The 23,944-nt window shown below is 49.9% G+C and overlaps 3 protein-coding genes and 1 pseudogene across 5 annotated transcripts; 3 read left to right on the top strand and 1 right to left on the bottom strand.

Moving 5' to 3' along the window:
• The first annotated feature begins 1,465 nt into the window (after positions 1-1,465).
• On the top strand, positions 1,466-4,736 carry LOC132216138 (histone lysine acetyltransferase CREBBP-like). Of its 2 annotated transcripts, XM_059665253.1 has the most exons (3): positions 1,466-1,575; positions 2,884-2,976; positions 4,091-4,736. In XM_059665253.1, the coding sequence occupies exon 3, from the start codon at positions 4,164-4,166 to the stop codon at positions 4,719-4,721; it is 558 nt and encodes a 185-aa protein (XP_059521236.1). In that variant the 5' UTR covers positions 1,466-1,575; positions 2,884-2,976; positions 4,091-4,163; the 3' UTR covers positions 4,722-4,736. The 2 variants fall into 2 exon arrangements, with proteins under 2 accessions (XP_059521236.1, XP_059521235.1); XM_059665252.1 differs by lacking the exon at positions 2,884-2,976 and having other exon boundaries at positions 1,472-1,575.
• A 2,167-nt stretch (positions 4,737-6,903) lies between these two features.
• Positions 6,904-8,372, bottom strand: LOC132217264 (cyclin-L2-like; annotated as a pseudogene).
• A 527-nt stretch (positions 8,373-8,899) lies between these two features.
• Positions 8,900-11,930, top strand: LOC132216141 (histone lysine acetyltransferase CREBBP-like). 2 transcript variants are annotated; one of them, XR_009448705.1, is made up of 2 exons: positions 8,900-9,013; positions 10,084-10,171. XR_009448705.1 is itself a non-coding variant. In XM_059665255.1 (2 exons), exons 1-2 carry the CDS (start codon positions 8,931-8,933, stop codon positions 11,928-11,930), a joined length of 714 nt encoding a protein of 237 aa, XP_059521238.1. In that variant the 5' UTR covers positions 8,906-8,930. The 2 variants fall into 2 exon arrangements, 1 of the variants encoding a protein (XP_059521238.1); XM_059665255.1 differs by lacking the exon at positions 10,084-10,171 and adding an exon at positions 11,300-11,930 and having other exon boundaries at positions 8,906-9,013.
• A 4,105-nt stretch (positions 11,931-16,035) lies between these two features.
• LOC132216140 (histone lysine acetyltransferase CREBBP-like) lies at positions 16,036-19,035 on the top strand. Its single transcript, XM_059665254.1, has 2 exons — positions 16,036-16,135; positions 18,203-19,035. Exons 1-2 carry the CDS (start codon positions 16,053-16,055, stop codon positions 18,831-18,833), a joined length of 714 nt encoding a protein of 237 aa, XP_059521237.1. The 5' UTR covers positions 16,036-16,052; the 3' UTR covers positions 18,834-19,035.
• The last annotated feature ends 4,909 nt before the right edge of the window (positions 19,036-23,944 follow it).

Genomic DNA, 23,944 nt, shown 5'->3' with positions numbered 1-23,944 from the left:
CTCCTCTCGGTATGTTATTCTCTTTCCTCCTAGTTGTAGAATTTCCCTTCAGCCAGCCTTCCTGTGGTTCTGGATGATGTCTGTTCTGTCTGTTAGTTGTATTTTTGAAGTGGTTCGAGGCAGCAAACTCTGGCGTTAACCTATGCCGCCATCTTGGTTCTCCCCTCTATATAGCAACCTTGATGAGCATCCTTGCTGGTTCTAGTCACTCAGTACTTTCTATTGTCCCCACTGGAGGCTCCTGTCCTCTGCTGTTTTCCTGTTATTCTCATTTCAGGTGTCACAGGAGACAACTAAGCAGCTGAGAAAAGCAGCTCTAGACCCAGCTTCCTGCAACCGCCTGCACCCCCATCCGACCCACCCAGAGACATAAATATCCCGCCCTCCCTACTCTTGCTTCCTGAAATGGATATGCTGGTGTGTATTAATAATACCATTTCTAGCCCTGACCGGCTTGGCTCAGTGGATAGAGTGTCAGCCTGCACACTGTAGGGTCCCAGGTTCAATTCTGGTCAAGAGCATAAACCTTTGTTGCAGGCGCATCCCCAGTAGGAGGTGCAGGAGGCAGCTGATCGATGTTTCTCTCTCATTGATGTTTCTAACTCTCTATCCCTCTCCCTTCCTCTCTGTCAAAAATCAATAAAATAATTTAAAAAATAATAATAATTTTATGGTTGGGGGTCACCGCAACATGAGGCAGTGTATTAAAGTGTATTTAAGGGTCTTGGCATTAGGAAGGTTGAGAACCACTGTAGAGAGTGGAAGAGACAGGGAAAGACAGAAGGAAATATTGATGTGAGAGAAACATATTGATTAGTTGCCTCCTGCATGCGCCCTGGCCAGGGCCCTGGCTGGGGAGGAGCCTGTAACCTAGGTTCGCGACCTTGACCAGAATAGAACCCAGGACCCTTCAGTCTGCAGGCCGAGGCTCTATCCACTGAGCAAAACCGGCCAGGGCTCCCTCCAGTTCTTAATCCCTGAGAACTACAGCATCACCCAGGCGGACAACCAACCCCGCTGTTCGCATTGTCCATCATTAATGCCTTCATACACTTGGTAACCTTGGCCGCCAAGGGGAGGACCTCTAAAGCTAAGAGTCCCTAGTGACCGAACCCAAAGTCCCCAAAGAGCCTTTCTCTCGCCTCATAGGCCCCCCCCCAACCGGCCCCCACTCCCGTCCACACCCCGAGCAGACCCACCTGATGCTGCGCTTCGCAAGACTCCGCGGCAGCAGCCAAAGGCTCAACTCACTTCCCCAATGATTTCTATCCACCACTGGGGCACCCAAGTCCTCTCTCCGACTGTCGCTAGGGACGCTGCCTGGGGTGCGGCCGTGGGCGTGGCTCTGTGACGTACAGTGGCCACGCCCAGGCTCTGAGACGTACAGTGACCACGCCCAGGCTCTGTGACCTACAGTGGCCACGCCCCGGAGCTGTGACGTACCGTGGCCACGCCCACCGCCCCTCGATCCAGTCCCAAGCGGTCAACATGGATGGCGTTCGCCCTTCAGGAGAATTTTGAAATCACCTTTTGGACGCGCGATAGCCTCCCCCTTGGTCAGCACCACTGCGCTGAGTAAGTTTTCAGAGGCCGGAGCCTATCGAAACCCAACGCGGAGCTGGTTGTGTTTTATTTTAGCCCCTCCTTCCGCCCCTCCCCGACCCCCCGGGACTGGAAAGATGGCGGCGCCCATGGGCATTGCCGCGGAGCACCATGGGGGCGGCAATCGTACTGGAAGTGCCGTTCCCACAGGCGAGAGCACCCAGGAACTGAGGTGTGGAGGAGCCTGGGGACGAGGAAGGAAGCTGGTAGGGCCCGAGATGTCGGAGATGTGGTCAGACTAGGGACAAAACCCGGGAGATGTTTGAGCGCGGGGGACGTCTGGGGTTTTGAGTGGAGCCGGTCTGGCAACCTCGGTCGGAAACGGGTTGTGGGGGAGGAACCGGTGGGGAGGGCAGGGCTGTGAAGAGCGAGGCCCACGGTGTCTCTAGACACGTGATAACTGAAGACTCTGGAGATGACTGCAGAAGGTGGGAAGGAGGTGGGATTCCTCCCGCGCTAGTGAAACCAAAGTGCTGTCTCGCGAAATCGAAAAAACACACACGCGTTAACGGTAAAACAGGTTAGCAAAAGCGAAAGCAAAGTTTGAGAGAGCTGCCGAAACCGGTTTGGCTCAGTGGATAGAGCGTCGGCCTGCGGACTGAAAGGTCCCGGGTTCGATTCCGGTCAAGGGCATGTACCTGGGTTGCGGGCACATCTCCAGTAGGGGGTGTGCAGGAGGCAGCTGGTCGATGTTTCTCTCTCATCGATGTTTCTTACTCTCTATCTCTCTCCCTTCCTCCCTGTAAAAAATCAATAAAATATATTTAAAAAAAAAAAAAGTTTGAGAGAGCCTATATAATAATGCCCTAATATGCAAATGGGACAAACGGTGGAATGACTGGTTGTTATGACTTGCAATGACCACCAGGGGCCAGACACTCAACACAGGAGCTGCACCCTGGTGGTCATTGTGCTCCCACAGGGGGAGCCGGGCTCAGCCAGAAGCTGGGCTCGGGACTGGCAAGTGTAGCACTGGTGGTGGGAGCGTCTCCTGCCTCAGCAGCAGCATTAAAGACCCCTGGGGAAATGTCCGACTGCGGGAGCAGGCCTAAGCCGGCGGAGGACATCCCCTGAGGGGTCCAGGACTGCAAGAAGGCGCAGGCAGGTTTGAGGGACCTCCCCCCGACCCCCATTGCACGAATGAATGTTATGCATTGGACCTCTAGTACTAGTATATGGTTCCAGGCAGAGGGATGTCCCATGGGTCCCTACAGACCAGCAATTCTACTAAAGTGATCTCCAGAAAAAACAAACTTAGTCCTTGACTGAATCTTCTTTAAGGCAGACTAAGTCTTATTTCTTGAATGAGAGCAAGGAAGGATTGGTAAGAAAACAACGGCTGATGGGCATGTGGGATTGAAGGCCCTGTTCCAGGTATTTTTTTTTTGTAACACTACCTGTTTTTTATATATATATATATTATTGATTTCAGAGAAGAAGAGAGGGAGAGAGATAGAAACATCAATGATGAGAGAGAATCATTGACTGGGTGCCTCCTGCACATGCCCCAATGGGGATTGAGCCCGCATCCCAGGACATGTGCTCTTCACCAGAATCGAACCTTGGACCCTTCAGTGTGAAGGCCAACGCTTTATCCACTGAGCCAAACCAGTTAGGGTGGGAGAGACTATTTTCTTACAGAGATTAAAACTGTAGATGGCGAAAGGAAAAAATAAAATAGGTTATTCAGGTTTTTCTGTTATTTTTCATCAGTATTTGTAACATAATCTCCTAGAAAATAACACATTTCCCTTAAATAGATAGACTGTTTTAATGGAAAGTGCTGTACTGTTTTACATTCTGAGCAAAACTAGAGAAGGCTTTCAGTGTCCCCACAGCCCACGTAAAAATATTCTCACTCTGTTTTGTAGTGGGTGTAACATTTCATTATTGTTTTGATTTGTATTTTCCAAATGCCTAATAATGTTGATCATATTCTCATTCCTGTCTCTTTGGTAAAATGTCTATTCAAGTTCTTTTTCCCATGTCTTTTTTAAACGGGTTGGTTTCTTAATGAATCTTAAAAGTTTACATATTATTCATCTGGAAATGTCTTCATTTTGCCCCCCCTTTTTGTTGTTAATCTTCACCTGAGGACATTTTCCCCATTGCTTTTCAGAGAGAGAGTAGAAGGGAGGGAGAGAGGAAGGAAAAGAAGAAAGGAGAGAGAAAGAGAAATATTGGTGTGAAAGAGACATACTGCAATGTTGCCTCCCACAGATGTGGGGTGGAGAGTGAACCGCAACTGAGATATGTACTCTTGACCAGAAATCGAACCCTCCACCCTGCTGTGCGCAGGCTGGCTCTCTAACCACTGAGCCCACCGGCCAGGGTGAGGATAAAATTTTTTTAAAAGAAAGCAGAAGGTGCTGTAAAGAGGATTATCATTGCTATTATTGTGAGCTTTTGGGCCAATATAAGGAATGTTCATTTCTGTAACTTGATTCAATTAAAATACATGGCTCCAGCTTTTCTTTTCTTCTTAAAGCTTTCAGGAATTTGTGAGGGTCGCCGAAGGAGCGAAGGAGGAACTGCACGAGGACAAAGAGAGTTGCCTAGCGATGCTGCTGGAGTTGCACAACCAGGGCCAGGACCGCTGTGTCCTCGCCTGCACTGAGTGCAAGCAGCGGGTGAAGACAGGCTGGCACTGCCCCGGGTGCGAGGACTACGACCTTTGCATCAACTGCTACAACACCAAGGGCCACACCCACAGGATGGTGAAGGTGGGGCTGGGCCTGGATGAAGAGGCAGTGGAGGGCGATGAGGGCGGCAACCAGGGGGAGATGCAGTTCAGGAGAATCCAGGAGGCTCGGCGCCTCAGCTTCCTGCGCTGCATCCAGACCCTGAGGCATACCCGCCAGTGCCGCGACGCCAGCTGCTCTCGGACCAACTGCCAGAGGATGAAGCGTGTTGTGCTGCACCCCAAGCGCTGCCAGCGTAAGGTCAATGGAGGCTGCCCAGTGTGCAAGCAGCTATTCGCCGTTTGCTGTTACCATGCCAAACGCTGCCAAGAAAACCCATGCCCCGTTCCCTTATGCCTCAGCATCAAACAGAAGCTCCTCGAGCAGCTGCTCTGGCTCCGCCAGCAGCGGATTTGGAACCGCCTGCCGCAGGGGTAGCTCCTGCGCCAGCGGATGCCACCATGAACACCCGTCACTTGCCTCAGCAGTCCTCCATCCCCTCCTTGAGCACCACCCTGGACACCCCCACAGCAGCCCAACACACCCCAGAAACCACAGCCTCCGACTCAGTCCCAGCCCTGGCCTGTAAGCATGTCACTAGCCGGCTTCTTCAGCTCGGCCAGAACTCCGCCCCCATCAGTGTCCAGCCCAGCCTGCAGCCCCGCCTGCAGAACCTGAACGCCATGCCAGGCAGCAGAACATCACCTGCTGTCCCTCCACAGCAGCATCAATGGGGCCTGAACCCCCATTGCCAGGCCTTGAACATCATGAACCCGGGGCGCAACCCCAGCGTGTGGAGAATGAACCACAGCACAGAGAGATGCCGCGGAGCAGCAGCAGGAAGACAGTGCTGGCATGGCTGCAGGCCTGGCAGGACACGCCCAGTTCCAGCAGCCTCAGGGACGCTGATGCCTCTCGCAGCCATGCAGCAGCAGACTGGGTCCCAGGCCAGCCAAACCCTGTTAGGACCTAACAGTTAGGCATATTCTGTACCTTTCCCTTGCCCTGCGCTCAGTACTTTCTATTGTCCCCACTGGAGGCTCCTGTCCTCTGCTGTTTTCCTGTTATTCTCATTTCAGGTGTCACAGGAGACAGCTAAGCAGCTGAGAAAAGCAGTTCTAGACCCATCTTCCTGCAACCGCCTGCACCCCCATCCGACCCACCCAGAGACATAAATATCCCGCCCTCCCTACTCTTGCTTCCTGAGATGGATATGCTGGTGTGTATTAATAATACCATTTCTAGCCCTGACCGGCTTGGCTCAGTGGATAGAGTGTCAGCCTGCACACTGTAGGGTCCCAGGTTCAATTCTGGTCAGTAGCATAAACCTTGGTTGCAGGCACATCCCCAGTAGGAGGTGCAGGAGGCAGCTGATCGATGTTTCTCTCTCATTGATGTTTCTAACTCTCTATCCCTCTCCCTTCCTCTCTGTAAAAAATCAATAAAATAATTTAAAAATAATAATAATTTTATGGTTGGGGTCACCGCAACCTGAGGCACTGTATTAAAGTTTATTTAAGGGTCTTGGCATTAGGAAGGTTGAGAACCACTGTAGAGAGTGGAAGAGACAGGGAAAGACAGAAGGAAATATTGATGTGAGAGAAACACATTGATTAGTTGCCTCCTGCATGCGCCCTGGCCAGGGCCCTGGCTGGGGAGGAGCCTGTAACCTAGGTTCGCGACCTTGACCAGAATAGAACCCGTTACCCTTCAGTCCACAGGCCGAGGCTCTATCCACTGGCCAAAACCAGACAGAGCTCCCTCCAGTTCCTTTTTTTTTTTTTTTTTGGCAAAACATTTTTTAAGCTGGCTGAATGTCAATCAGTGTTGCTATGAAAGAGTACCAACTTTAACTTTACTTTTCCCTCTCAACTTTGGCCTGCTCTCATGCAAAGCACAATGCCTCAGAAAGAAAACAGGGGTGAGAAAGTACTTGGTTAAAGAAATCTAAGCGCTCAGAATCCGTAGTGCAGAGAAACATGCTAACTCAATGGACTGCCGAGCACAGAGCCACCAGGCTTTTCTGAGACCAGCCGTCCTCTTGCCTTCCTCTTCCTTCAAGAGGTGTCCACAGCCTGGCCCTCCTCCTTCCACGAGGGAGTCCGCTCGGAAAGGGAGCATCTCCCTGGGAGCATGGGAACAGCATGCCGAGGAGGCAGTCCTCTTCTCAGGCTTATCCAAGAACCAGTTCCAAACTGTCCCATTTCAACAAGGAGTCTTAAAGTGAATATTCATAAAATCAGACAAGAGCATCAAAATACTACAGTTTCACCATAATCAGTACATTTAAAAACTTTATCATAGAAAACAGAGAAATACAAAAATAACTTGCATTTTTAAAAGGTAACATTTTAAAATTGGCTACATTTAACATTTCCTTTCATATGTATTTTCTAAGATTTAACAGAGCAAAATCTGACCTCACGTGAAACTTTATAATAATGCACACACAAGGATTAATTCCATGAGAAAACAGTTGAACAGTCATACAGTCACTGCTCCCAACATACCCCAATAGGACAAGCCTGAGTCAAGCTGCATCCACAGGCGAGCCAAATCCTGCTGTGATTTGCCTGATCTTCCCCCCAGCCCCGGCCCCACCCCCACCCCCACCCCCACCAGGGTATCGTTGCTCCCAAGCCCTGGAGAAGGCGACAGACAAATCCACTCCAAGGTTTCTCAAGCTCTGCACTTGCCGACGGGCGCACCAGGAGGTGACCGAGAACAAGGGTGAGGGCACCGAGACCCGGGAACCAGAGCATTGCAAGTGAACAGTTCAAACATTTTATACACATAACCATCGAGAAGTGTTCTGGTCTTAATAAAACATTTTCAATACTCAAATAGTGATGATAATATTAACCTATTAACTTTTAAGTCCTAAAAACAAAACAAATCCCTCAAACATATACTTAAGCTGATTGCTACATTTGAAATGTTACAAGATAAAGTGCCCGTGGGGTCATCTAAAGATGCATTACCTTTACGCAGCTGCTGAAAAGGGCAGCCCTAGAACCTGCAGAAATGATGCCATAATCCCATACTCAAGTCCCAGTTCCCATCAGCCAATTCTTACTGCTTTCCATAGATTTTTCTCAAAGATAGGTATTGCATCTTTAGTGCACAGGTAGGTACAGCAGTTTTAAAGGAGCAAAATTCAAGTCAAGACAGTTATCAAGTCTAATCAATACAATTACCAAAGCACGACAGAGGGTTAACAAGAAGCGCAACCATCAGAACCACAGCAGCGTCGGCCAGCGCTAGACTATCGTGAGCATACCACCATCTAGGCCAGCCTTCGGCGGAGCCTGCCCGGGAGTGGCTGAGGACGGCCGCTGTCCCTGCACCGAAGCGCTTGGGCAGCAGAGGAGAGGTCTTAGTCACTTACCCTCAGAGGTTCCCCATGAGGCCTGGACCAGGTGTTGGTTACGCTCACACTCTAACACCTGAAGGTACATAACCATTATCTTGTGCGGGTGCTTCACGTGGACGCAGAAACCCAGCTCCTTGAGAACCCGTCTCTCTGCCTTTATGATCTGGTTCTTCAGATCTAACATACTCTTGATCCACCAGGAGCGGAGCCGGTTTCTTCTTCTCCCGCAGCTGCCGGAGGCGGTGGAAGACGTTCCTGACATCCCGGATCCGCCGCGGAGCTTCCTCGATCTTGGAGGCCAGGTGCACGCAGGCCATCGACACGTGCTCCATGGAATGCTTCACAAAGGACTTGGTGTAGAAGAAGCGCTGGAACAGCACCTGCCCCGTCGCCATGGCCACCTGCGGCAGGCGGAGCAGGATGCCGGCCGCCTGGATGAGCTCGCAGCCCACGACGCGGAGGTCGGTCTCCGTGCCGGTGTCGAGCCCACTCGACATGGATGGCGTGAAGCGGGGCTTGTCGTCGGGCAGGAGACAATTTTCCAAGGTGATGAGCACCCCGGAGTACAGCCGGTCCCCGATCAGCACGCCCTGCGACCCTGGGCCTGGGCCCGCCGAGCCCGGGGTCCCGGCCGCCGCTGCTGCAGGGGACGCTGGACCCTGGGCCCCGGCCACGGCCCTCACAGCCGCGGTCCCCGCCGCCGCCGCCGCCGCCATTTAGTGCCGCCGACTCTTCTTCGGGCCTCTCCAGTTCTTAATCCCTGAGCACCACAGCATCACCCAGGCCGACAACCAACCCCGCCGTTCGCATTGTCCATCATTAATGCCTTCGTACACTTGGTAACCTTGGCCGCCAAGGGGAGGACCCCTAAAGCCAAGATTCCCTAGTGACCGAACCCAAAGTCCCCAAAGAGCCCTTCTCTCGCCTCATAGCCCCCCCCCACCGCCCCTCACTTCCGTCCGCACCCCGCGCAGACCCACATGATACTGCGCTTCGCAAGACTCCGCGGCAGCAGCCAAAGGCTGAACTCACTTCCCCAAGGATTTCTATCCCCTGCTGGGGCACCCAAGTCCTCCCTCCGGCTGTCGCTAGGGACGCTGCCTGGGCTGCGGCCGTGGGCGTGGCTCTGTGACATACCGTGGCCACGCCCAGGCTCTGAGACGTACAGTGACCACGCCCAGGCTCTGTGACGTACAGTGACCACGCCCCGGCGCTGTGACGTGCCGTGGCCACGCCCACCGCCCCTCGGATCCAGTCCCAAGCGGTCAACATGGATGGCGTTCGCCCTTCAGGAGAATTTTGAAATCACCTTTTGGACGCGCGATAGCCTCCCCCTTGGTCAGCAACACTGCGCTGAGTAAGTTTTCAGAGGCCGGAGCCTATCGAAACCCAACGCGGAGCTGGTTGTGTTTTATTTTAGCCCCTCCTTCCGCCCCTCCCCGACCCCCCGGGACTGGAAAGATGGCGGCGCCCATGGGCATTGCCGCGGAGCACCATGGGGGCGGCAATCGTACCGGAAGTGCAGTTCCCACAGGCGAGAGCACCCAGGAACTGAGGTGTGGAGGAGCCTGGGGACGAGGAAGGAAGCTGGTAGGGCCCGAGATGTCGGAGATGTGGTCAGACTAGGGACAAAACCCGGGAGATGTTTGAGCGCGGGGGACGTCTGGGGTTTTGAGTGGAGCCGGTCTGGCAACCTCGGTCGGAAACGGGTTGTCGTGGAGGAACCGGTGGGGAGGGCAGGGCTGTGAAGAGCGAGGCCCATGGTGTCTCTAGACACGTGATAACTGAAGACTCTGGATATGACTGCAGAGGGTGGGAAGGAGGTGGGATTCCTCCCGCGCTAGTGAAACCGAAGTGCTGTCTCGCGAAATCGAAAAAACACACACGCGTTAACGGTAAAACAGGTCAGCAAAAGCGAAAGCAAAGTTTGCGAGATCCTATATAATAAGGCCCTAATATGCAAATGGGACAAACGGTGGAATGACTGGTTGCTATGACTTGCAATGACCACCAGGGGGCAGACACTCAACACAGGAGCTGCACCCTGGTGGTCATTGTGCTCCCACAGGGGGAGCCGGGCTCAGCCAGAAGCTGGGCTCGGGACTGGAAAGTGTAGCACTGGTGGTGGGAGCGTCTCCTGCCTCAGCAGCAGCATTAAAGACCCCTGGGGAAATGTCCGACGGCGGGAGCAGCCTAAGCCGGCGGAGGACATCCCCTGAGGGGTCCAGGACTGCAAGAAGGCGCAGGCAGGGTTGAGGGACCTCCCCCCCGACCCCCATTGCACGAATGAATGTTATGCATTGGACCTCTAGTACTAGTATATGGTTCCAGGCAGAGGGATGTCCCATGGGTCCCTACAGACCAGCAATTCTACTAAAGTGATCTCCAGAAAAAACAAACTTAGTCCTTGACTGAATCTTCTTTTAGGCAGACTAAGTCTTATTTCTTCAATCAGAGCAAGGAAGGATTGGTAAGAAGACAACGGCTGATGGGCATGTGGGATTGAAGGCCCTGTTCCAGGTATCTTTTTTTTTGTAACACTACCTGTTTTTTATATATATATATTATTGATTTCAGAGAAGAAGAGAGGGAGAGAGATAGAAACATCAATGATGAGAGAGAATCATTGACTGGGTGCCTCCTGCACACGCCCCAATGGGGATTGAGCCCGCAACCCAGGACATGTGCTCTTGACCAGAATCGAACCTTGGACCCTTCAGTGTGAAGGCCAACGCTTTATCCACTGAGCCAAACCAGTTAGGGTGGGAGAGACTATTTTCTTACAGAGAATAAAACTGTAGATGGCGAAAGGAAAAAATAAAATTGGTTATTCAGATTTTTCAGTTATTTTTCAATCAGTATTTGTAACATAATCTCCTAGAAAATAACACATTTCCCTTAAATAGATAGACTGTTTTAATGGAAAGTGCTGTACTGTTTTACATTCTGAGCAAAACTAGAGAAGGCTTTCAGTGTCCCCACAGCCCACGTAAAAATATTCTCACTCTGTTTTGTAGTGGGTGTAACATTTCATTATTGTTTTGATTTGTATTTTCCAAATGCCTAATAATGTTGATCATATTCTCATTCCTGTCTCTTCGGTGAAATGTCTATTCAAGTTCTTTTTCCCATGTCTTTTTTAAACGGGTTGGTTTCTTAATGAATCTTAAAAGTTTACATATTATTCATCTGGAAATGTCTTCATTTTGCCCCCCTTTTTTGTTGTTAATCTTCACCTGAGGACATTTTCCCCATTGCTTTTCAGAGAGAGAGAGTAGAAGGGAGGGAGAGAGGAAGGAAAAGAAGAAAGGAGAGAGAAAGAGAAATATTGGTGTGAAAGAGACATACCGAAATGTTGCCTCCCACAGGTGCCCTGATGTGGGGTGGAGAGTGAACCGCAACTGAGATATGTACTCTTGACCAGAAATCGAACCCTCCACCCTGCTGTGCGCAGGCTGGCTCTCTAACCACTGAGCCCACCGGCCATGGTGAGGATAAAATTTTTTAAAAGAAAGCAGAAGGTGCTGTAAAGAGGATTATCATTGCTACTATTGTGGCAATTTGGGACAATATAAGGAATGTTCATTTCTGTAACTTGATTCAATTAAAATACATGGCTCCAGCTTTTCTTTTCTTCTTAAAGCTTTCAGGAATTTGTGAGGGTCGGCGAAGGAGCGAAGGAGGAACTGCACGAGGACAAAGAGAGTTGCCTAGCGATGCTGCTGGAGTTGCACAACCAGGGCCAGGACCACTGTGTCCTCGCCTGCACTGAGTGCAAGCAGCGGGTGAAGACAGGCTGGCACTGCCCCGGGTGCGAGGACTACGACCTTTGCATCAACTGCTACAACACCAAGGGCCACACCCACAGGATGGTGAAGGTGGGGCTGGGCCTGGATGAAGAGGCAGTGGAGGGCAATGAGGGCGGCAACCAGGGGGAGATGCAGTTCAGGAGAATCCAGGAGGCTCGGCGCCTCAGCTTCCTGCGCTGCATCCAGACCCTGAGGCATACCTGCCAGTGCCGCGACGCCAGCTGCTCTCGGACCAACTGCCAGACGATGAAGCGTGTTGTGCTGCACCCCAAGCGCTGCCAGCGTAAGGTCAATGGAGGCTGCCCAGTGTGCAAGCAGCTATTCGCCGTTTGCTGTTACCATGCCAAACGCTGCCAAGAAAACCCATGCCCCGTTCCCTTATGCCTCAGCATCAAACAGAAGCTCCTCGAGCAGCTGCTCCGGCTCCGCCAGCAGCGGATTTGGAACCGCCTGCCGCAGGGGTAGCTCTTGCGCCAGCGGATGCCACCATGAACACCCATCACGTGCCTCAGCAGTCCTCCATCCCCTCCTTGAGCACCACCCTGGACACCCCCACAGCAGCCCATCACACCCCAGAAACCACAGCCTCCGACTCAGTCCAAGCCCTGGCCTGTAAGCATGTCACTAGCCGGCTTCTTCAGCTCGGCCAAAACTCTGCCCCCATCAGTGTCCATGAGGAAGCCCATTAACCTTCAGCTCCAGCCCAGCCTGCAGCCCAGCCTGCAGAACCTGAACGCCATGCCAGCCAGCGGGCCACGACCTGCTGTCCCTCCGCAGCAGCAACAATGGGAGGCCTGAACCCCCATTGCCAGGCCTTGAACATCATGAACCCGGGGCGCAACCCCAGCATGGCGAGAATGAACCACAGCACACAGAGATGCCGCGGAACAGCAGCAGCAGCAGTAGCAGCAGCAGCAGGAAGGCAGCAGCGCTGGCATGGCTGCAGGCCTGGCAGGACACGCCCAGTTCCAGCAGCCTCAGGGATACTGATGCCTCCCCCAGCCATGCAGCAGCAGCAGGTCCAGCAGCAGACTGGGTCCCAGGCCAGCCAAACCCTGTTAGGACCTAACAGTTAGGCATATTCTGTACCTTTGCCTTGCCCTCAGTTTCTCCCCTGCACTCAGTTCGTTCTTTCTTTTTTTTTTTTAAATTAAATCTTTATTGTTCAGATTATTACATTTGTTCCTCTTTTTTCCCCCCATAACTCCCCTCCTCCCAGTTCCCGCCCCACCCTCCTCCCTCACTCCCCACCCACTGTCCTCATCCATAGATGCAGGATTTTTGTCCAGTCTCTTCCCGCATCTCCCACACCTCTTTCCCCCGCAAGAATAGTCAGTCCATTCCCTTTCTATGTCCCTGATTCTATTATAATCACGAGTTCATTCTGTTTACCAGATTATTTATTCACTTATTGATAGATGCATATTTGTTGTTCATAATTTGTATCTTTACCTTTCTCTTCTTCTTCCTCTTCTTAAAGGATACCTGTCAGCATTTCATATAATACTGGTTTGGTGGTGATGAACTCCTTCAGCTTTTCCTTATCTGTGAAGCTCTTTATCTGAACTTCAATTCTGAATGATAGCTTTGCTGGATAAAGTAATCTTGGTTGTAAGTTCTTGGCATTCATCACTTTGAATATTTCTTGCCACTGCCTTCTGGCCTGCAAAGTTTCTGTTGAGAAATCCACTGACAGTCCTATGGGTATTCCCTTGTAGGTAACTGAGTTTCTTTCTCTTGCTGCTTTTAAGATTCTCTCTTTGTCTTTTGCTCTTGGCATTTTAGTTATGATGTGTCTTGGTGTGGTCCTCTTTGGATTCCTTTTGTTTGGGGTTCTCTGTGCTTCTTGGGCCTGTAAGTCTATTTCTTTCACCAGGTGGGGGAAGTTTCCTGTCATTATTTCTTCAAATAGGTTTTCAATGTCTTGATCTCTCTCATCTTCTGGCACCCCTATAATTCTGATGTTGGTACGCTTGAAGCTGTCGCAGAGGCTCCTTACACTATCTTCGTATTTTCTTCGGATTCTTTTTTCATTTTGCTTTTCCGGTTGGGTGTTTTTTGCTTCTTCGCATTTCAAATCTTTACCTTGATTCTTGCTCTCCTCTGGTCTGCTGTTGGGAGTCTATATAATATTCTTTTTTTTAAAAAAAAATATATTTTATTGATTTTTTACAGAGAGGAAGAGAGAGAGATAGAGAGCTAGAAACATTGATGAGAGAGAAACATCGATCAGCTGCCTCCTGCACATCTCCTACTGGGGATGTGCCTGCAACCCAGGTATATGCCCTTGACCGGAATCGAACCTGGGACCTTTCAGTCCGCAGGCTGACGCTCTATCCACTGAGCCAAACCGGTTTCGGCAATATATAATATTCTTTATTTCAGTCAGTGTATGCTTAATTTCTAGTTGGTTCTTTATCACAACATCGAGGGTCTCATTAGATTTCTTTCGGATCTCACTACATTTATCGGCAGTTTTTAGAAAATTATGGAAAGACCTTAAAAATGTGGTTTTGAGGTCTATATCTTCCATTTCTTACATTTGCGTCCTTTTTCTTTGTCTCCCCATTTTTTTATGTTTTCTTGGTGCACCCCCTAGCAGTCTTTGTGGGCATTCTTGTTGTAGGTAAGCCTTGATTGTTGTAGGTAATACTAGAGGGGATTTGAGCTCCAGGCCAAGTGCTGTGAGAATCAGCTTTGTCTGCAGTGAGAGAACTGTCCTCTGGGGAGGTGCTAATCTAGCCTTTGCCTGAGGCTATCTGGCAAATGGCTCTGTGCAGGGCTTGGGCGGGGCGGGTTGAACAGCATCAACAGGGTGGGTGGAGGGAGCAGTTATGGCTGCTCTCAGTCCCCTCCCCAGATGCTCTGCCTCAGTGTCCCATCAACCCCTGCAAACCTCGGAGAGAAAGCTGCCCTTGAGTTCCGAATGAAGCCAGACAGTCCCGCTTCTCCGGTTTGAGTCTGGGTCCCTAGAGACTCGCCCGGATCTGGAGTTCAGAATCTGAGACTCCCTCCTGATGGAAACAGACAACCGCACACTCAACCGCCAGCCCACTCTGCGCACACCTCTGCACCTTTGTATTTTCTGCACTGTAACTCCTCTGAGTCTCGGTGTGTTATTTTCTTTCCTCCTAGTTGTAGAACTTCCCCTCAGGCAGCCTTCCTGTGGTTCTGGATGATGTCTGTTCTGTCTTTTAGTTGTATTTTTGAAGTGGTTGTTCGAAGCAGCAAACTCCGGCGTTAACCTATGCCGCCGTCTTGGTTCTCCCCTCTATATAGCAACCTTGATGAGCATCCTTGCTGGTTCTAGTCACTCAGTACTTTCTATTGTCCCCACTGGAGGCTCCTGTCCTCTCTGCTGTTTTCCTGTTATTCTCATTTCAGGTGTCACAGGAGACAACTAAGCAGCTGAGAAAAGCAGCTCTAGACCCAGCTTCCTGCAATCGCCTGCACCCCCATCCGACCCACCCAGAGACATAAATATCCCGCCCTCCCTACTCTTGCTTCCTGAAATGGATATGCTGGTGTGTATTAATAATACCATTTCTATCCCTAATCGGCTTGGCTCAGTGGATAGAGTGTCAGCATGCACACTGTAGGGTCCCAGGTTCTATTCTGGTCAGTAGCATAAACCTTGGTTGCAGGCACATCCCCAGTAGGAGGTGCAGGAGGCAGCTGATCGATATTTCTCTCTCATTGATGTTTCTAACTCTCTATCCCTCTCCCTTCCTCTCTGTAAAAAATCAATAAAATATATTTAAAAAAATAATAATTTTATGGTTAGGGGTCACCACAACATGAGGAACTGTATTTAAGTGTCTCGGCATTAGTAAGGTTGAGAACCACTGTTTTAGAGAGAGTGGAAGAGACAGGGAAAGACAGAGGGAAATACTGATGTGAGAGAAACACATTGATTGGTTGCCTCCTGCATGCGCCCCTGACCAAGGTCCCGGCAGGGGAGGAGCCTGTAACCAAGGTAAGTACCGTGACGGGAATCCAGCCCCGGACCCTTCAGTCCGCAGGCCGACGCTCTGTCCACTGAGCAAAACTGGCCAGGGCTCCCTCCAGTTCTTAATCCCTGAGCACCACAGCATCACCCAGGCGACAACCAACCCAACCCCGCTGTTTGCATTGTCCATCATTAATGCCTTCATACACTTGGTAACCTTGGCCGCCAAGGGGAGGACCCCTAAAGCTAAGAGTCCCGAACCCCAAATCCCCAAAGAGCCCTTGTTTCACCTCACAGGCCCCCGCAACCGGCCCCCACTCCCATCCGCACCCCGAGCAGACCCACCTGATGCTGTGCTTCGCAAGACTCCACCACAGCAGCCAAAGGCTGAACTCACTTCCCCAACGATTTCTATCCCCTGCTGGGGCACCCAAGTCCTCCCTCCAGCTGTCGCTAGGGACGCTGCCTGGGCTGCGGCCGTGGGCGTGGCTCTGTGACATACCGTGGCCACGCCCAGGCTCTGAGATGTACAGTGACCACGCCCAGGCTCTGTGACGTACAGTGACCACGCCCCGGCTCTGAGAGGTACCGTGGCCACGCCCACCGCCCCTCGATCCTGTCCCAAGCGGTCAACATGGATGGCGTTCGCCCTTCAGGAGAATTTTGAAATCACCTTTTGGACGCGCGATAGCCTCCCCCTTGGTCAGCAACACTGCGCTGAGTAAGTTTTCAGAGGCCGGAGCCTATCGAAACCCAACGCGGAGCTGGTTGTGTTTTATTTTAGCCCCTCCTTCCGCCCCTCCCCGACCCCCCGGGACTGGAAAGATGGCGGCGCCCATGGGCATTGCCGCGGAGCACCATGGGGGCGGCAATCGTACCGGAAGTGCAGTTCCCACAGGCGAGAGCACCCAGGAACTGAGGTGTGGAGGAGCCTGGGGACGAGGAAGGAAGCTGGTAGGGCCCGAGATGTCAGAGATGTGGTCAGACTAGGGACAAAACCCGGGAGATGTTTGAGCGCGGGGGACGTCTGGGATTTTGAGTGGAGCCGGTCTGGCGACCTCGGTCGGAAACGGGTTGTGGGGGAGGAACCGGTGGGGAGGGCAGGGCTGTGAAGAGCGAGGCCCACGGTGTCTCTAGAGACGTGATAACTGAAGACTCTGGAGATGACTGCAGAAGGTGGGAACGAGGTGGGATTCCTCCCGCGCTAGTGAAACCAAAGTGCTGTCTCGCGAAATCGAAAAAACACACACGCGTTAACGGTAAAACAGGTCAGCAAAAGCGAAAGCAAAGTTTGAGAGAGCTGCCGAAACCGGTTTGGCTCAGTGGATAGAGCGTCGGCCTGCGGACTGAAAGGTCCCAGGTTCGATTCCGGCTGATGGGCATGGGGGATTGAAGGCCCTGTTCCAGGTATCTATGTTTTTGTAACACTACCTGTTTTTTATATATATATATATTATTGATTTCAGAGAAGAAGAGAGGGAGAGAGATAGAAACATCAATGATGAGAGAGAATCATTGACTGGGTGCCTCCTGCACACGCCCCAATGGGGATTGAGCCCGCAACCCAGGACATGTGCTCTTGACCAGAATCGAACCTTGGACCCTTCAGTCTGAAGGCCAACGCTTTATCCACTGGGCCAAACCAGTTAGGGTGGGAGAGACTATTTTCTTACAGAGAATAAAAGTGTAGATGGCGAAAGGAAAAAATAAAATTGGTTATTCAGATTTTTCAGTTATTTTTCAATCAGTATTTGTAACATAATCTCCTAGAAAATAATACATTTCCCTTAAATATATAGACTGTTTTAATGGAAAGTGCTGTCCTGTTTTACATTCTGAGCAAAAATAGAGAAGGCTGCCGAAACCGGTTTGGCTCAGTGGATAGAGCGTCGGCCTGCGGACTGAAAGGTCCCAGGTTCGAATCTGGTCAAGGGCATGTACCTTGGTTGCGGGCACATCCCCAGTGGGGAGTGTGCAGGAGGCGGCTGGTCGATGTTTCTCTCTCATCGATGTTTCTTACTCTCTATCTCTCTCCTTTCCTCTCTGTAAAAACTCAATAAAATATATTTTTAAAAAAATAAAAAAAGAGTTTAAAAAAAAATAGAGAAGGCTTTCAGTGTCCCCTCAGCCCACGTAAAAATATTCTCACTCTGTTTTGTAGTGGGTGTAACATTTCATTATTGTTTTGATTTGTATTTTCCAAATGCCTAATAATGTTGATCATATTCTCATTCCTGTCTCTTTGGTGAAATGTCTATTCAAGTTCTTTTTCCCATGTCCTTTTTTTAACGGGGTTGATTTCTTAATGAATCTTAAAAGTTTACATATTATTCATCTGGAAATGTCTTCATTTTGCCCCCCCTTTTTTGTTGTTAATCTTCACCTGAGGACATTTTCCCCATTGCTTTTCAGAGAGAGAGTAGAAGGGAGGGAGAGAGGAAGGAAAAGAAGAAAGGAGAGAGAAAGAGAAATATTGGTGTGAAAGAGACATACCGAAATGTTGCTTCCCACAGGTGCCCTGATGTGGGGTGGAGAGTGAACCGCAACTGAGATATGTACTCTTGACCAGAAATCGAACCCTCCACCCTGCTGTGCGCAGGCTGGCTCTCTAACCACTGAGCCCACCGGCCAGGGTGAGGATAAAATTTTTTAAAAGAAAGCAGAAGGTGCTGTAAAGAGGATTATCATTGCTACTATTGTGGCAATTTGGGACAATATAAGGAATGTTCATTTCTGTAACTTGATTCAATTAAAATACATGGCTCCAGCTTTTCTTTTCTTCTTAAAGCTTTCAGGAATTTGTGAGGGTCGGCGAAGGAGCGAAGGAGGAACTGCACGAGGACAAAGAGAGTTGCCTAGCGATGCTGCTGGAGTTGCACAACCAGGGCCAGGACCGCTGTGTCCTCGCCTGCACTGAGTGCAAGCAGCGGGTGAAGACAGGCTGGCACTGCCCCGGGTGCGAGGACTACGACCTTTGCATCAACTGCTACAACACCAAGGGCCACACCCACAGGATGGTGAAGGTGGGGCTGGGCCTGGATGAAGAGGCAGTGGAGGGCGATGAGGGCGGCAACCAGGGGGAGATGCAGTTCAGGAGAATCCAGGAGGCTCGGCGCCTCAGCTTCCTGCGCTGCATCCAGACCCTGAGGCATACCCGCCAGTGCCGAGACGCCAGCTGTTCTCGGACCAACTGCCAGAGGATGAAGCGTGTTGTGCTGCACCCCAAGCGCTGCCAGCGTAAGGTCAATGGAGGCTGCCCAGTGTGCAAGCAGCTATTCGCCGTTTGCTGTTACCATGCCAAACGCTGCCAAGAAAACCCATGCCCCGTTCCCTTATGCCTCAGCATCAAACAGAAGCTCCTCGAGCAGCTGCTCCGGCTCCGCCAGCAGCGGATTTGGAACCGCCTGCCGCAGGGGTAGCTCCTGCGCCAGCGGATGCCACCATGAACACCCGTCACGTGCCTCAGCAGTCCTCCATCCCCTCCTTGAGCACCACCCTGGACACCCCCACAGCAGCCCAACACACCCCAGAAACCACAGCCTCCGACTCAGTCCCAGCCCTGGCCTGTAAGCATGTCACTAGCCGGCTTCTTCAGCTCGGCCAGAACTCCGCCCCCATCAGTGTCCAGCCCAGCCTGCAGCCCCGCCTGCAGAACCTGAACGCCATGCCAGGCAGCAGACCACCACCTGCTGTCCCTCCGCAGCAGCATCAATGGGGCCTGAACCCCCATTGCCAGGCCTTGAACATCATGAACCCGGGGCGCAACCCCAGCGTGGCGAGAATGAACCACAGCACAGAGAGATGCCGCGGAGCCGCAGCAGGAAGACAGCGCTGGCATGGCTGCAGGCCTGGCAGGACACGCCCAGTTCCAGCAGCCTCAGGGACGCTGATGCCTTCCGCAGCCATGCAGCAGCAGCAGGTCCAGCAGCAGATTGGGTCCCAGGCCAGCCAAACCCTGTTCGGACCTAACAGTTAGGCATATTCTGTACCTTTCCCTTGCCCTCAGTTTCTCCCCTGCACTCAGTACTTTCTTTCTTTCTTTTTTTAATTAAAAATTTATTGTTCAGATTATTAAAATTGTTCCTCTTTTTTCCCCCCATAATTCCCCTCCTCCCAGTATCCGCCCCACCCTCCTCCCTCACTCCCCACCCACTCTCCTCATCCATAGGTGCCCAAGTTTTGTCCAGTCTCTTCCCGCATCTCCCATACCCGTTTCCCCCCTCCCAAGAATAGTCAATCCATTCCCTTTCTATGTCCCTGATTCTATTATAATCACCAGTTCACTCTGTTCATCAGATTATTTATTCACTTATTGATAGATGCATATTTGTTGTTCATAATTTGTATCTTTACCTTTCTCTTCTTCTTCCTCTTCTTAAAGGATACCTGTCAGCATTTCATATAATACTGGTTTGGTGGTGATGAACTCCTTCAGCTTTTCCTTATCTGTGAAGCTCTTTATCTGAACTTCAATTCTGAATGATAGCTTTGCTGGATAAAGTAATCTTGGTTGTAAGTTCTTGGCATTCATCACTTTGAATATTTCTTGCCACTGCCTTCTGGCCTGCAAAGTTTCTGTTGAGAAATCCGCTGACAGTCCTATGGGTATTCCCTTGTAGGTAACTGAGTTTCTTTCTCTTGCTGCTTTTAAGATTCTCTCTTTGTCTTTTGCTCTTGGCATTTTAGTTATGATGTGTCTTGGTGTGGTCCTCTTTGGATTCCTTTTGTTTGGGGTTCTCTGTGCTTCTTAGGCCTGTAAGTCTATTTCTTTCACCAGGTGGGGGAAGTTTCCTGTCATTATTTCTTCAAATAGGTTTTCAATGTCTTGATCTCTCTCATCTTCTGGCACCCCTATAATTCTGATGTTGGTACGCTTGAAGCTGTCCCAGAGGCTCCTTACACTATCTTCGTATTTTCTTCGGATTCTTTTTTCATTTTGCTTTTCTGATTGGGTGTTTTTTGCTTCTTCGCATTTCAAATCTTTGACTTATTCTTGCTCTCCTCTGGTCTGCTGTTGGGAGTCTGTATAATATTCTTTATTTCAGTCAGTGTATGCTTAATTTCCAGTTGGTTCTTTATCACAACATCGAGGGTCTCATTAGATTTCTTGCGGATCTCACTACATTTATCGGCAGTTTTTAGAAAATTATTGAAAGACCTTCAAAGTGTGGTTTTGAGGTCTATATCTTCCATTTCTGACATTTGCGTCCTGTTTCTTTGTCTCCGCATTTTTTAAAAAAATATATATTTTATTGATTTTTTACAGAGAGGAAGGGAGAGAGATAGAGAGTTAGAAACATCGATCAGCTGCCTCCTGCACATCTCCCACTGGGGATATGCCCACAACCCAGGTACATGGCCTTGGCCGGAATCGAACCTGGGACCTTTCAGTGCGCAGGCCGACGCTCTAGCCACTGAGCCAAACCGGTTTTGGCAGTCTCCCCATTTTTTTATGTTTTCTTGGTGCACCCCCTAGCGGTCTTTGTGGGCAGTCTTGTTGTAGTTAAGCCTTGATTGTTGTAGGTAATACTAGAGGGGATTTGAGCTCCAGGCCAAATGGCTGTGAGAATCAGCTGTGCCTGGAGTGAGAGAACTTCTGTCCTCTGGGGAGGTGCTAATCTAGCCTTTGCCTGAGGCTATCTGGCAAATGGCTCTGTGCAGGGCTTGGGCGGGGCGGGTTGAACACCATCAACAGGGTGGGTGGAGCGAGCAGTTATGGCTGCTCTCAGCCCCGTCCCCACGTGCTCTGCCTCTCAGTGTCCCATCAACCCCTGCAAACCTCGGAGAGAAAGCTGCCCTCGAGTTCCGACCGAAGCCAGGCAGTCTCGCTTCTCCCGTTTGAGTCTGGGTCCCTAGAGACTCGCCCGGATCTGGAGCTCAGAATCTGAGACTCCCTCCTGATGGAAACAGACAACCACACACTTAGCCGCCAGCCCACTCAGCGCACACCTCTGCACCTTTGTATTTTCTGCACTGCGCCTCCTCTGAGTCTCGGTGTGTTATTCTCTTTCCTCCTAGTTGTAGAACTTCCCCTCAGCCAGCCTTCCTGTGGTTCTGGATGATGTCTGTTCTGTCTTTTAGTTGTAATTTTGAAGTGGTTGTTCGAGGCAGCAAACTCCGGCGTTAACCTATGCCGCCGTCTTGGTTCTCCCCTCTATATAGCAACCTTGATGAGCATCCTTGCTGGTTCTAGTCACTTAGTACTTTCTATTGTCCCCACTGGAGGCTCCTGTCCTCTCTGCTGTTTTCCTGTTATTCTCATTTCAGGTGTCACAGGAGACAACTAAGCAGCTGAGAAAAGCAGCTCTAGACCCACCTTCCTGCAACCGCCTGCACCCCCATCCGACCCACCCAGAGACATAAATATCCCGCCCTCCCTACTCTTGCTTCCTGAGATGGATATGCTGGTGTGTATTAATAATACCATTTCTAGCCCTGACCGGCTTGGCTCAGTGGATAGAGTGTCAGCCTGCACACTGTAGGGTCCCAGGTTCAATTCTGGTCAAGAGCATAAACCTTGGTTGCAGGCACATCCCCAGTAGGAGGTGCAGGAGGCAGCTGATCGATGTTTCTCTCTCATTGATGTTTCTAACTCTCTATCCCTCTCCCTTCCTCTCTGTAAAAAATCAATAAAATATATTTTAAAAATTAAAAAAATAAAATTTCTAAACTCTCAAAAAAACCCCCACATACATGGCTCCATAATAATAATGTAAAAAGAAAGGGGCCCAGTTGGTGTGCTCAGTGATTGAGCATTGACTTATGAACCAGGAGGTCACGGTTCCATTCCCAGTCAGGGTACATGCCCGGGTTGCAGGCTTGATCCCCAGTGTGGGGTGTGCAGGAGGCAGCTTATCAATGATTCTCTCTCATCATTGGGGTTTCTATCTCTCCCTTTCTCTTCCTCTCTGAAATCAATAAAAAAATATTTTTAAAGTAATAATTATAAAATAAAACCCCCCAAAATAACAAATTTATCAGCATTTAAGGTGGTTTTTAAAACAACTAATTACTGAAACATCTGAGACCTTGCTCTTGAGCAGTTGTCTGCAGTTTGGGTTCAAATACATTCCTATAAAAATTCAAATGAATAAATATATAAAACAACTGATCCCACTTCTAGGAATATATCCCAAGAAACCAGAAACACCAATCAGAAAGGATATATGCACCCCTATGTTCATAGCAGCACAATTCACCATAGCTAAGATTTGGAAACAGCCTAAGTGCCCATCAGCAGATGAGTGGATTAGAAAACTGCTACATCTACACGATGGAATACTACATACGCTGTGGTAAAAAAGAAGGAACTCTTGCCTTTTGCAACAGCATGGATGGACCTGGAGAGCATTATGCTAAGTGAAATAAGCCAGTCAGAGAAAGATAAATACCACATGATCTCACTCACTTGTGGATTATAGAGAACAACATAGACTGATGAACACGTACAGATCCAAAGACAGAGAAACAGCTATCAGACTATCAATCCCCAGAAGGAAAGTAGGGGAGGGAGGGGGTAAGGGGAAGAGATCAACCAAAGGACATGTATGCATGCATATAAGTCAAACCAATGGACATGGACAACGCGGATGAGAGCATGAGTGTGTGTGTGTGGGGGGGGAGGATGGGGGTTTAATGGAGAGGATGAGGACACATTTGTAATACCTTAACTAATAAAGAATTTTTTTAAAAAAGGCTAAAAAAATAAAACAACTAATTACTTCAGGAAGTGTTAAAGAGGCAAACACAAACATCCCGTCTTTCCACTGAGATCAATATCAGATGTAACCACATAGTCCCACTTTATAAAGGGAAGCCAAAAACTTACCAGTTAATGGACGTAAAAGAATCTCAGAATTAGAAACCAAAAATTTAAAAAAAATAACAATGATTTAAGGGGAAATTCTCAATTAATCTTAAAATCAACTACTTAATAGTAGATGGGGATGAGGAATTCTTTTTTTAAATATCTTTATTGCTGAGGCCGGTTTGGCTCAGTGGGTAGAGCGTCGGCCTGCGGACTGAAAGGTCCTGGGTTCGATTCCGGTCAAGGGCATGTGCCTGGGTTGCGGGCACATCCCCAGTAGGGGGTGTGCGGGAGGCAGCTGATCCATGTTTCTCTCTCATCGATGTTTCTAGCTCTCTGTCTCTCTCCCTTCCTCTCTGTGAAAAATCAATAAAATATATTTAAAAAAAAAAAAAAAATATATATATATATATATATATATATATATATATATATATATATATATATATCTTTATTGATTTCAGAAATGAAGGGAGAGAGGGGATAAAAACATCAATGATAAGCGAGAATCATTAATGGGCTGCCTCCTGCACACCCCCTACTGGTGATCGAGCCTGCAACCCCAGCATGTGCCCTTGACCGGAATTGAACCTGGGACCCTTCTGTGCTCTGGCCCACCGTCCAACCACTGTGCCAAATCAGCTAGGGCAAACCTGCATAACTTTTGACACCCCTTCCTCCACAAAAACAAACACCCACACCCACCCCCAAACTTTAAAACTA

This window comes from Myotis daubentonii, chromosome 15 (genome assembly GCF_963259705.1).
Source record: "Myotis daubentonii chromosome 15, mMyoDau2.1, whole genome shotgun sequence".
NCBI lineage: Eukaryota > Metazoa > Chordata > Mammalia > Chiroptera > Vespertilionidae > Myotis > Myotis daubentonii.
Note: the sequence above shows the minus strand (reverse complement) of the source record. Positions and strands in the feature narration are given on the sequence as shown.